The sequence below is a fragment of the Physella acuta genome, unplaced genomic scaffold (genome assembly GCF_028476545.2).
Source record: "Physella acuta isolate Inbredline_101_S28 unplaced genomic scaffold, ASM2847654v3 ptg000722l, whole genome shotgun sequence".
In the NCBI taxonomy this organism is placed as follows: Eukaryota; Metazoa; Mollusca; class Gastropoda; family Physidae; genus Physella; species Physella acuta.
Genome location: NW_026732240.1, coordinates 132,296 through 145,000, shown reverse-complemented (window position 1 = coordinate 145,000; position 12,705 = coordinate 132,296). Strand labels below are relative to the sequence as shown.

At 33.7% G+C, this 12,705-nt stretch overlaps 1 protein-coding gene across 1 annotated transcript in view; it reads right to left on the bottom strand.

Annotated features, from left to right (window-relative positions):
- Nucleotides 1–8,636, bottom strand: part of LOC131949966 (uncharacterized) — a 25,700-nt gene extending 17,064 nt beyond the window's left edge. The window contains exons 1-4 of the mRNA XM_059311942.1: nt 8,431–8,636; nt 3,440–3,579; nt 398–553; nt 90–261 (exon numbers count right to left, since the gene is read on the bottom strand). Of these exons, the coding sequence (XP_059167925.1) occupies nt 90–261; nt 398–553; nt 3,440–3,572 (461 nt within the window). The 5' untranslated portion in view covers nt 3,573–3,579; nt 8,431–8,636. The remainder of the gene's footprint in view (nt 1–89; nt 262–397; nt 554–3,439; nt 3,580–8,430) is intronic.
- Between the last annotated feature and the right edge of the window lie 4,069 nt (nt 8,637–12,705).

Sequence of the window (12,705 nt, the reverse complement as noted above, 5' to 3'; positions counted from 1 at the left end):
TTATATATATATATATATATATATACAAACATATATATATATATTCCTATACATATTTTAAAAGTATGCCACTGAGGTTGGCTACTTACTTCGTTTGGACAATTGTGTGTGTAAAATTCTCCTCTTCTAGCTCATCAGTGTTAGAACGTTTAAGGGCTTGTTTTGGTTGCACACCAATTTGTTCTATTGGTGAAGGGCTTTCTTCAGCATAAACGTGGTAAACCTTTTTCTTTTTTATATCTTTCTTATCAATCACAAGAGCTAAATGTAAAAATAAAACTAATCAATAGTATTAAACTATTTGATTAAACTATATTAAATTATTTTACTCCAGCCAAAGTTAACTGATCTTTTTAAACATGTAGGAGACTAAAGTATTTATAAAATAAAAGCTAACCTTCATCCTTATCATGCCATATGATTGTTGCGTCACAATTGTCATAGTTTTTAATGCATCCAGAACTGTCAATTCTCTTCCCTGCATGTTTTGATCTGTTAACCACAATGCCATCATAGTCATCACTCTCTCGAAATTTGTAATGCTTCGAAGGTTCTAAAAAAGTTGGAAATAATTATAAGCATGTAAATATAGATCTATACGCTGAAAATTTTATTTTTCGAGTAATATTTTTAAATAAACTGTCCATATAAAAGGTAAACATTTTTAGGTCAATCTGTGGGGAAAAAACAATAAAAGAATAAGTCTATGATGAGCACATGTTTTATTTCCAAATTAAGATGCAGGGTATTTAAAGTATTTTATTTTTTATTGGAAATTTAAAAACAATTCTCTAGTTCTTGTAGTTACATGAAGCTTATAGTTTGTTCTGGTTCATACTAAGTTCACATATTGTTCATAGTTAACCATGAAATTCTGTTTACAGACTAACACATTATTAACCACCTTTCCCCCTCACCCTTAAGTTGTTTTAAATGAAATATGCCAGATAAGGATTCTTCACTGGCCCTAAGTATATCTCTGGATATGGATGTTTTTTTAGAATACCATACAAGGTGATATCAGAAAGCTGGAAATACTGCCCAGAAAACTAATGCTACTGAGTGGGAAAACATAGTATTTATCTTTTTCTTCTTTCCATGTATTTGTCTTTTATGAAGTAATCAATTCTGGCATTCTGGTGTAGGTAGTGGTTGAGCATGGTGCAAAATTACCTGCCTCTATTTCCAAAATGTGTTTTATAACCGATGAATTTTTTTCATGAAATTGTTTAACTTAAAACCAAATTAAATCATGCCAACTGTTAGAGCATACGTGTACATATTGACACAAGTTAGCTTTTCTTATGTCATATGACATCAAGTGAGTTTATGTGGTATTTAATATTGTCGAGTTAGCTTATGTGATATGTGTAGTGCAAGATTGCTGTTGTGGTTGAAAATAAACACATGATGTAGATGTTGGTGGAGTGCTTAGATAGCATTGCTGTGGTTGTATGAAGTAAAGCTTGTTTTTTCATATGTGTCAATCAATGCCGTGTTGTTACATTTGGTTGCTGCTTCACGGCCTAGGGTAGTAGAAACATGATCTTAATGTCCACAAGAATAAGCAAGTTCTAGCCCACTGTTCAATGTATAATTGAAAAAAAATTACTTCATTACTTCTCATTAAAAATCAGTTCGCAAACCTTAAATGAAGATAAATACACAAAAACACAAAAAATTTTTAAAAAATTGTTACACCAATTAAAGGATTTATTTTTGTAACTACTTTGTTTTATAAATTCAAGTAATTGGCATTATTTTCATGAAGCCATGCCCTCAAGAAATATACAGCCCGCGTGAAAAACTCACAGAATGGTTTTAAGGGTTGATGGCAGATGATGCTAACAGATTTTAACCTTGCTAGAGTCTTTAAGTTATATTTTTTAAGTTTCATTTCCATTTTAATCAATGAATTTTATGTTTTGAAGTTTGTTTGATTTATTTAATAAGTGCCAGTTATTAATGTAAACAGCTTTAGCCTGTGAACTAGGCTTGTACATATGGTGTGTTTAGATGTGAGGCTATTCCAATAATTTAGGAAATTCTATGGATTAAAAATATGTTTAATGTTTCTTTAAAATCTACCAAAGCGGATAAGTGATTAGGCTGTCTAAGTAATGTTTTTCTGAATTTCACATCAAAAGCATTAACAAATGAACAAATTCAAAAATTGCAACCTGACAAGCGTAGTTCTTGCTGAACAGATTCAATTATTAACAAGGAAAGAAGATAAAACATTTAACATTGATGAAACACAAAATAACTTTTAAATTATTGTAACTTTTTCAATTATTTAAGTTTTTATTTAATTATTTAAAATTAAAAACACAATAAATTTTAAAGACGTAATTTATTTTTAAATTTAAATTTACTATCAATCAATACTAAGTTGTCAACTATATTTATTGGCCTTAGCCATTTATTGTGTTCCTGATTATTTTTTGATTAGTAATAAAACAGAAGGTGTTAGTTACCTCACAGTTATAGACGGTACAAATGCTATGGATGTTTCCATCAGTACACAATAGTGTTCTGACGAAGACCATGAGTCGAAATGTCAATAGTATTTGTACTGTCTATAACTTGTGAGTTAACTAACACTATCTGTTTTATTAATAATTGAATTAACCTCACTGCAGCTACCATTTGTGATTATTTTTTGTGGTACAAGTGGACTTGTCTAACATGGATTTAATTTATTTTTTAACAGTTATATGATCATTTTCATTTTTAAATTAGGCATTTTTTAACCATCATTTGCTAAAATATTGTGTGGTGGGTATTTTTTACCCATTTTTTTTTCCAGTAAATATTTCTTGGCTTCATAAAAAAAGAGAGCATATTGTTTTGCTTAAATGTATCTTCATTGTAACATTTAAAATATTATTCTAAATCTAGTTCTTACAATTTTTTTACTGTCATTTTTTATAAAAATTTTTTTTGCTCTGAAAAAAAACCCCTCCCACTAAAACTCATTCTTGTAATTTTCACTTAACTTTTTTTTTAATTTAGAAAAAATAATTTTAGATAACCGAAAAAAATTGGGCATATATACTTTACAACTTTACCAAATACCTGTTATTTATTTTAGAAAATATTGGTTCTCGAAAATGGGTCTTTTTGAAAATCAGTTTTTAAGCAATTTTTTGCTTTTTTTTTTTATTTATTGAATTATTTTCATAACATTAGTGTCATAAACACCTTACAATTAAAAAAATTATCAGTAGAAACTCACTACCCACATAGCTGCAATCGATAATCGATTTCAGTTTGGACAACCTATTTATTTTTCTTGACACAAGTTAACAAGCTAACTATGTAAAAACCTAATGTTTAAAATGTCAAAAACTTAGAAATTAACTATTGCATGTGTAATGTTTAATGTATAAGAGACAAGACTAAATATAAGTTAATCATTATAAGAAATAATTTTTACCCAAATCATTCTGATGTACTACAAAGTCAGATCTATTTCCAATGCCTATTGCCACAGCTGAAGGTACATGCTCGCCTGTGGCAGTTGTGATTCTTGCTTGTCCTTTAAACTGTGCCATATTAAAGCTATCCATTTGGAAACTGAAAATATGGTACAATGTTCATTAAATAAATACAGTGGTACTTAGTAGTTTGAGCACCTGGGGAACAAAAACTCTGTAATGATTGTTGCTGCTTTTGCAAACCTGTCTTTTAGAATGAACTGCACACTTAAATATTGAAATTGCAATTGGGGAAAATTAAAGTACAGGTAAAAGAGAAAAAAAACCCAAAGCCTCATGTGGTGTTGGTGTTTTCTTTCTGATATAGGCCATAGAAATTAGAACTATATAATTATATGGAGGTGGGGGGCACCAAATAAAAAGTTCGCCTCAGAATGAGTCACTACGCCCCTTGATTGTACTTGAAATACGTTTGCTGTGCTGTGGTGAGGCTAAATTAAATTACCTTAAATAACAATAAACTTAAATAAAATGTTTGAAAATTAAAACCTGCATTAAAGTTTATGCTCGAACTCAGGTGTGGTAAATTTTTTACAGATATCAGCACAATTCTTGTATTTCATCAAGAAGAGATAACCAATGGGCTTAAACTTGTGCATGTTATTGGCAAATTTTACACATTTTAATAGATAAAATTAAAAAAAAAATCACAATCAAGGGCCAAACCTATTTAAAATATCCTGGAATGAACTATCAACAATAGTGTTTGAGAAAACTATGACTAAACTACAGTACCTGTAGTATGTTGCTGTGGTCTCAGAAGAAATGCATAACACTTTAAAAAAAAAGCCCAAGCTGATTTAGTGTCCTAAATAATTCAGTTGAAATTCAGTTTTAACTCCTTTATATTTCATGTTTTTGGCAAATATGGTTGGTGTGAAAGAGATATAATGGATGTATGGAAGAAAGACTGTGATGTTTTGTGATAAGAACTGGTTGTTATGGTATGAAAGCAAGGGAGTTCGGGCTAGGAAGTGAATATGAGAGATACTTGGTGTGATGTTGATATCAAGGATAGTTGTAAGTAAAGTAAAGTAAAGATTCCCTTTCAAACCTTACGGTCTATGGGGCAAGTGAAGTAGAGTTCACTTGTTTCTGTGACCTCGGCATATGAAGAGATAGAGTGGTCAGCACTATGCCCAGCCGCCTTTACTTGCCCTAACGTGAGATAGTTGTATTTGTATGCGGATTTAAATGAGGGCAGTAATTGAATAAATATTGAAGAAGAAAATAATAGCCATTATGTCAAGTGATTATCGCCTGTAACTGTGATGTGACTAATCATGGCAGTGGTATTCTTTAAATAGTAGTGGAAATTTAAAAAGGTTTTTTTTGCAGAAACTTTCCCTGAGACCGCCCTCTACGTCCCTGACACATGGGTGGTCACCGAAGTGTGTTCTACCTCATTATTTCGGTGTGAGTGATTAATGTACACTAAGGTTTTCATACGGTAGTGTAGGTAAACCCGTGTCCCGATATTTATGATCCAAGCGAAGGCATTATTTACATTTAAATAACTCACTTTTAGAAAACAAGGTCACGAGTCTAAGAATAAAGGATTGGTAACGCATGGATGAAACCCTTCTAATATATTTCGTCGGACGTTCTTTTATTCCCGCAGCAACGCATGGGACGGGTACGCTAAATTACTAAAATTTAAGGAGTCACCTTTTTTCACATTACTAGTCTCGGCAGATTTTACATACCTAAAACAATAGATTACTTAGATCTAGATTTCTTTTACTAGATCTACAGTACATATTATCTATATATATAATTCTCTTCTGGGAGCCGCTAGAAAACAAGCTGCAAACGCGCCTAGAAAACAAGCTGTAAACGCGCTCCCTACCTCCCCACCCCTACAAGGTATTAGTGAGCTGTGTTAACTCTAAATGTTTACAAGCTGAGCCAACGATTTTAAACGTGGGGGGGGGGGGGGGGGGGGGAAGGAAGGGGGGGGGGGGGAAGGAAGGGGGGGGGGGGTTATGGTCCTTAACGAGCTACTTATAGTGTTTTAAAGAAATATTTTCAGTGGCAGCGTTGGTACTGTCGAATTCACAAATTATGAATTACTGAAAAGTAGAAAAAACAACTAAAATAGCGGCGTATGTATGTATATAATTATATTAGTACATAACATACTACTTACTTAGTAATTTAGTACATAAGTATACACTTATACTTTTGTTATAGTATAATTATAATTATAGGCCTAGATAGAATAATAAAATAATATATTATAGTTAGGGTAAAGGAGGGCGTTAAGAGCCACACTTTTTAGCACCTGTACATTTTTAAAGATTTCTACTAATCTAAGAATTTTTTAGAATTGAAAATATGGCAAAATTATTCTAACATATCTTACACAATATAAAAATAATAACAAAGTCTATTAAATATACTTTAAATGGGTTTAATTGAACATTTATTGTCATACCCCCAAAAGCAGCATTTGGGGTGAAAGGAGCCGGCAATGGGGCAATAAGTATTATCTCCTAGTTTAGACTAACTCCGCAATAAAAATAATTCATTTCTAACCCCAAAATAGTTAATGCTGTGTACACACACTTTAACTGCCACTAGCTATCACTAGGCCCCAATGGGCCCAGTCTACAATTGATACAATTGCAGGTGTACATAGGGCCTAAAGTCTAGTAGTTTACAGTAGGCACATTAGTATGCCTAGTGTGTAGCTAGTATACTAGTGTGTAGCTGTCCAGAGTTAACATTCTTGTATGTAAAAAGGGTTGGTACTAACTAATCTGCCTTAATGCTTTCCCCTGATAAGCCATGTGTGCTATACATTACATAACATGACATGGAGGTGAGAAATGTTGAGGGGAGAGCAGTAGTACTGGTTTCCCCTTTGTTCTCCTTGCTGGACCCTGAGGGCCATAAATTACATAAGGAGATGCTATCTCTGGTCGGCTGAGATCTAAGAACTAAGTCCATGTTACCTACAAAGAGATAAGTTTTATGGTGGGTTAGATACAGGTGGGGGCTGGGTATCATGGGGGTGAGAAATTGTGAGGGGAGAGCAGTGGTACTGATTCCTCTTTGGTCTCCACCCTGCTAGACCATGAAGGTCATATATTACATAACATGCCACCCCAGATTGTCTGAGATCTGTAACTGTAATCCATGTTACCTACAAAGAGATGAAGTTTTATGGTGGGCCAGAAACTGGTGGGGCTGGGTATCATGGGGGTAAGAAATTGTAAGGTGGGGAGCAGTGGTATTAATGTGTCTGTTTACTTCCCTGCTGGACCATGAGGGTCATAAATTACATAACATACCACCCCAGATTGGCTGAGACCTAAGAACATTTATTCCTGTTACCTACAAAGAGATTGAAAGTTTTATGGTTGGTTAGAAACAGGTGGGGGCTGAGTCGGCTGTATTGCCCCTTAGGGGTAATAAGTACCTGTACCATTTTAAAAATTACCTTGCTAACATCAGATGACTGAATTTTTACTTTTTAGCAGGTTAGAATAGTATTTCTATCATTTAGACACAAGTCTGTTTAACAATTAATACATTTTGTGTTAACTATTCCTATACCAGTGTCATATTCAGTGGTCTAATAAATGCGAAACTTGCACATAGGGTTTCAAGAGCCACATAACAGTATCTGTTATAACTTTTCTAAACAGGCAAGCTAGTGGACAAAATTAATGTATTCATGTAGATTTAGTTATTATCTAACAAATAAAACCATTATGGTGATGATCAGTCAAGTTTTACTCTGATAATGATAAAAACTTTATAGCTTGGTAAAATGGGACAAATGTCGGCCATTTTGTTTTGGCACCAATAATCACTGTGCAAAAAAAATTCACTAAAATAAAACTATTCTAGCCATAGCTATAAAAATAGTGTTAAAATGTACAACAACCAATGCTCTAATACAGGAACAAAGAATGGGCTTGAAAAACTCATTTGGTTTATTACAAAGTGAAGTTTCCCAAGTTATGTCTATTTGGAAAAAAAGTTCACAAAATGTCTCAAAATGATGAAAATGGTTTTATGGAGATCTGAAATTTTAGGGAAAGAGCAGTGGGATTAAATCCTGTCTCATCCTCTCCCTATTGGACCAAGTGGGTCATAAATTACATAAAATGAATCCTCTGCTTCTCTGTTATCAAAGAACAGCATTAATTGTTACCTCAGAAGTAGATTAGCAGTGTTATTGGGGGTTTAGTGGGGGTGGGGTGTTGATTGGGGCTTAATACCACACGGCTCTTAACGCCCTCCTTTACCCTAAATATAAATAATAATAATAATAGGCCTATAGCCTATAGGAAAGATTAAAGGGTAATCTATCGTTTTGGGTACGTAAAATCGCCCGCGGCTAGTAATGTACGAAAAAGTTACCTCATTGTCAAGGCTTTAATAGAAGTATATTGTGATATATTTGTGTCAAATATTATAGATAAATTAATAATAAACCTAAATCAATAGCTAAATATGTAAATATAGGCAAGAAATTAACTTAAAACAGCAGTGTTTGCGAGCAGGATTTGCTATATAAAAAGCGACCATCTGTAAGTTAGAGTGGCTTTCCCTGAATCTTGCGCTATTTACAATAAAAAAAAAATAAACAAGATGGCTGCTATAGTAAATGAGCATGGTTGCATCTGTTGGAAACATCGCTAGTCTTCATTTATTATTGTAAAGTTTTAATTCAATTTTAAAAAAACAGGCACATAAATGAAAGAAGGAAACATTTTTGTATTTTTCAAAACATTAATCCTCCTCAAAATGTGAAATAATTAGGCCTATTAAAATTTAAGGAGTCACCTGCTTTTCACATTACTAGATCTAGTCGCGGGCGATTTTACGTACCTAAAATCCTAAAACGATAGATTACCGATTAAAGATTCTAATTCTATGAATTCAATTATGATTCTAGACAGAAGAATCTACTTACTAAATAATGAAATAAAGTCATTATTTTCTCTGCAATTACTTAATAAGTTAATAATATTAGATCTAAGCCTTGTTGCGTAATTAGGTAAGTAATAGGGCCTCAGAGTAAGATCTAGAGTTTAGATCTTGCGATCAAGACTACTTTCAACAACAATGGATTCCAACTCTACCAGGAAATAACTCTATACACTATTAATAGATTTTTGAAAAAAACCAACATGAAATAAATAGATTTAGGATATTCTTTTTTTTTTTTTTTTTAAATTGCCAAGTAGGCTACACGTTTGGCATAAACGCACAATCCTGTTACGATAAAACGGATTGAATTTAAAATTTAATTTAGTCTCAAACCAACATTTGAATTTTTTAAAATGAAAATTTCCAAACAAAAATTATTTAAATAATTTAAATAATTATAATGTCATTAAAATTGATACACCTGACTTGGATTTGAACTGTAGTTTGTAGCAGGCGCTGATTTTTTTAGGCCAGTTTTTAGTATGTTTGGAACAGTAGTGTCAGTAGACCTATCTATGATTGTAGAAACAAGTTAATAAAAAGTCTAGTGACAATTTAAGCGCAATTTCCTTATGTTATCCATAACAATTTTTAATTTTTTGTAAATATCATCCTATAAATATCAACTCCTACACGATGCTCAGTTTAAATCATCCTAGGCCTACACGATGCTCAGTTTAAATGTTCTTAATTAATTTTTTGTGACAGAACGAAAGGATATTTTTAAAAACTTTCTTCGGCATTATTGTTCTAAATTATGGCAGGAATCGATTGGTAAATGTTTCAAGTCGCTAAGTGGTATGGTTGTCGAGATATGGAGCAAAAACTGCATTTGTTCGAGGTTTTTTTTTTTGCTTTTCCGGGAAATCCAGGAAGGAATTCCGTAATTTTTTTGGCCTGTTCATCCTCGGAACTTGCTTAACATATTTGCTTTTGGAACTAGTCCTCGATATTGCTTCGCTGAGGAGGAGATACGACTTAAAGACGACTTAAAGCTGCGGACACACATCCATCCATACATCCATCCATTCCCAGAAATGACGAGTTAATAATCGCAATTCTCCAGAATGGAAATTGCGCTAAAAAACACACATTAATAAATACCCAAAATGTTACAATTGTCACAATTAAATAAAAAATATTTCTTAAATTACTTTTGTGATTTATTTTCCTGTGACTTTATTTTTGTGACTTTTTTCCGATAAAATTTTTCCTTTGTGACTTTTTTTTTCTGTGACTTCTTTCCTAGCAAAAACTGACTTTTTTCTGTTTTCTGTGACTTTTCCGGTTAATAGATAGTTGCATGACGTTCAGATTAGAATCAGCAGCAATGAAATGATTTGTAGCTTTCTACAATGTGAAATTCAAATGCATTGTCAAAAAAAAAAAACACAATCAGGATCTGTAACTAAATGTAAAGTCTCTTTTACTGTATGGCTTAGAACTAGGTGGTTAAAGACAGTGGAGCAACGACAATGAGTTGATTAGGGCACAGTATCAGAAAGACAGCAAATATCACTAAGCAGGTGCTGGTGTGAAGTTCACGGGGAAATAGGAAAACGAGGAGACTAAAAATTATGAAGGAAATCGTTTGAAATAGAGATGGGTGGGGGGGGGGGGGGGCTGAATTGTTAGGGTTCGATCTTCAAATGGGTTGACGAAGTGTTGCCGAAACGAATAAAAAGAAGAAAATCAGAACAGTTTAGATCGGTGGCACTTAACCTGGGTTCGATCGAACCCCAGAAGTTCGGTGAATCAGTCTCAGGGCTTCGGCGGAGGTCAATACACTTAGCTTAGTCCAGTGGCGGAACTAGAAAAAAGGGGCCACCCCGCAAAAAAATTTTTTAGGCCCCCCCCCCATATAAATATATAGGCATACATATATATATATATATATATATATATATATATATATATATATATATATATATATATATATATATATATATATATATATATATATATATATACTCAAACACAAAATACGACCATAGGATACTTATTGCTGGCCTGTTCGTGTTTTGAGAAATACGTGTGTTTTTTTTTTTTAATTAAAACAAATTACAACATCATGTCATGTGTATAAGTGAATTAGTCTGTTTTGTGAAAATTAGTTTTATTTTATGTCTGCCGTAAGACCTCTAACATCATATAGGTCAAAAGAATATAAAACATGAAAGCTTTCTGTAAATAATGGTGTCTCGTGTCATGTTTATTTTTATGATTTTTATAAATTTTAAATACATTATCTTTATATAAAGTGTCATTCTTTAGTAAGTAATTTTTAAAAAATAATAATAAAGAAAAGTAATTGCTTTTTAATTATTTTAGTACAAATCTATTAAAAAGAGGCTTATGAGCATCACTATTTGACTATTTAAAAAAGGGAAATAAGTCATGGAAGTGGTTTAAACGTTTGCTTATCTTTGATAGGATTGATTGTAGTAGAAAGAGGACTCGGCTTTCACAGTGGTTTAAAAACGAAGGAAAAATGACCAAGGGGTGGTGTCTATAGAATAAAGATAATCCAACCGCAGCTACGGTAATCTTTTTTACAAAACAAACATTAAGTCAAAAATGCAAGAATTTTTTTTTTTAACTATAACAATTTTTTTATGGTCGGCCGTGGGCCCCTAAATGGCCTGCCCCCCCCCCCCCGCGTTGCGGGGTCTGGCGGCACTGTAGTTCCGCCCCTGGCTTAGTCCTCTTTGCTCATTATGGAGCATAGGGCCTCCACCATTTTGTTCCATTTCTTCCTATCCTCGGCTATTAATTTTGACATCTCCCAAGACATCCCTATTGACTTCAGTTCTTCAAGAAGACTCCGCCTCCAGGTCTGTCTTGGGCGCCCTCTCTTCCGCTTTCCCTGTGGGTTCCACTCAAGCGCTTGGCGTGTAACATTTGTGTGAGCGAGGTCAATACACACCCGACTCATATTATTCACGGTCGGATTTTCAGTCAGAGTTTCTTCCAGCCCCCCCCCCCGAAATTTTTTTACCGCCCCTCCCCACCCCCCGAACGAAATGAAATTTATATAATTTATATAGAAAATATATACTTTTAACAGTGTCCGCCCCCCGAAGAAAGTCTACCGCCCCCCCCCCCCGAAAATTTCAAGTGCCCCCCCCCCCCCGGATAAAAAGTCTGGAAGAAACACTGTTTTCAGTGTGGACAATAGTTATTAAGAAAGGTTCAGGGGCGATCCTCCAAAGTGTACTGTGTCGGATGGGGCAGGGGTTGGGGACCAAATAGAGGGCTTGAAAATGTTCTTAAAATTTATTTAAATATTTTAAAAAGTTATTTATAATTTATAACAAAACAATGCCCATAGCTTGAGGAGCTGCTGGATATGTCGTGGGCTTTCGTGATGTGCGGTACTTCATTCCGGAATAGGTTAGGGGCCCGAAATCCATTGTACATTTTTCAATGTTAATATGAGTTTGTGCTGTAGGTAGAACTTCTATCCTGTACCATCCTGTATCCTAAAAATAATAAAAAATAATATAATACTAGAAAAAAAAACGTTGTTTTGCTTCAACAAGAAATGTCAAAATAAACTTTTAGGGCCTATACTTTGAATTATCTCCTTTGAGTAAGCTTTGTAATGGGCGATACTGACGTACAAAGGCGCTTTGTTGTCTCTTTCAAGTTTTTTCCCCGAGCCGACCCCCATCCCACCCCTTTTTCTTAGCCCTCGCAAATATCGAGTAGAATGTAGATAAATGTATCGTTTATGAACTTCTTCCTAACCATACATTCACCACTTCAGCACTTGTCAGCAGATATTAATTTATTTGCATAGTGTTAGTTGCATCTAATTCACAAAACAGGGAAGGTAAGATTATTTTTTATGTAATTTAGAAATTAATTAGAACGTTTAATGATTAATAATCAATTACTATTCGTAAATGATGTTACGGTCAAAGCCAACATCGCCTCCCATTGACCGGTCAAAGTCCGAAACTTTGCTTGATTTCGGCCTTTGGCCGGCTAGTCCTCGGACTGGCCATGGTGGATCGGCCAAAGTCTGAATTAGAAGATCATCTGGCTAGGGACGACCGGCCAAAGTCCGAATTAAAAGATCATGAGCAGATTTGGGGATTTTTTTTATACCGTAAGGATCATGAAATTAAGGCTTTATTGATTATTCATTAAAGTAAATGACAGAAACATTCAAATATTTTATTGTATTATAGTCTCAATCAATCAATATTATCACTTGTTACAACAAGTTGAACTTTTATGGCATTTAGAATAA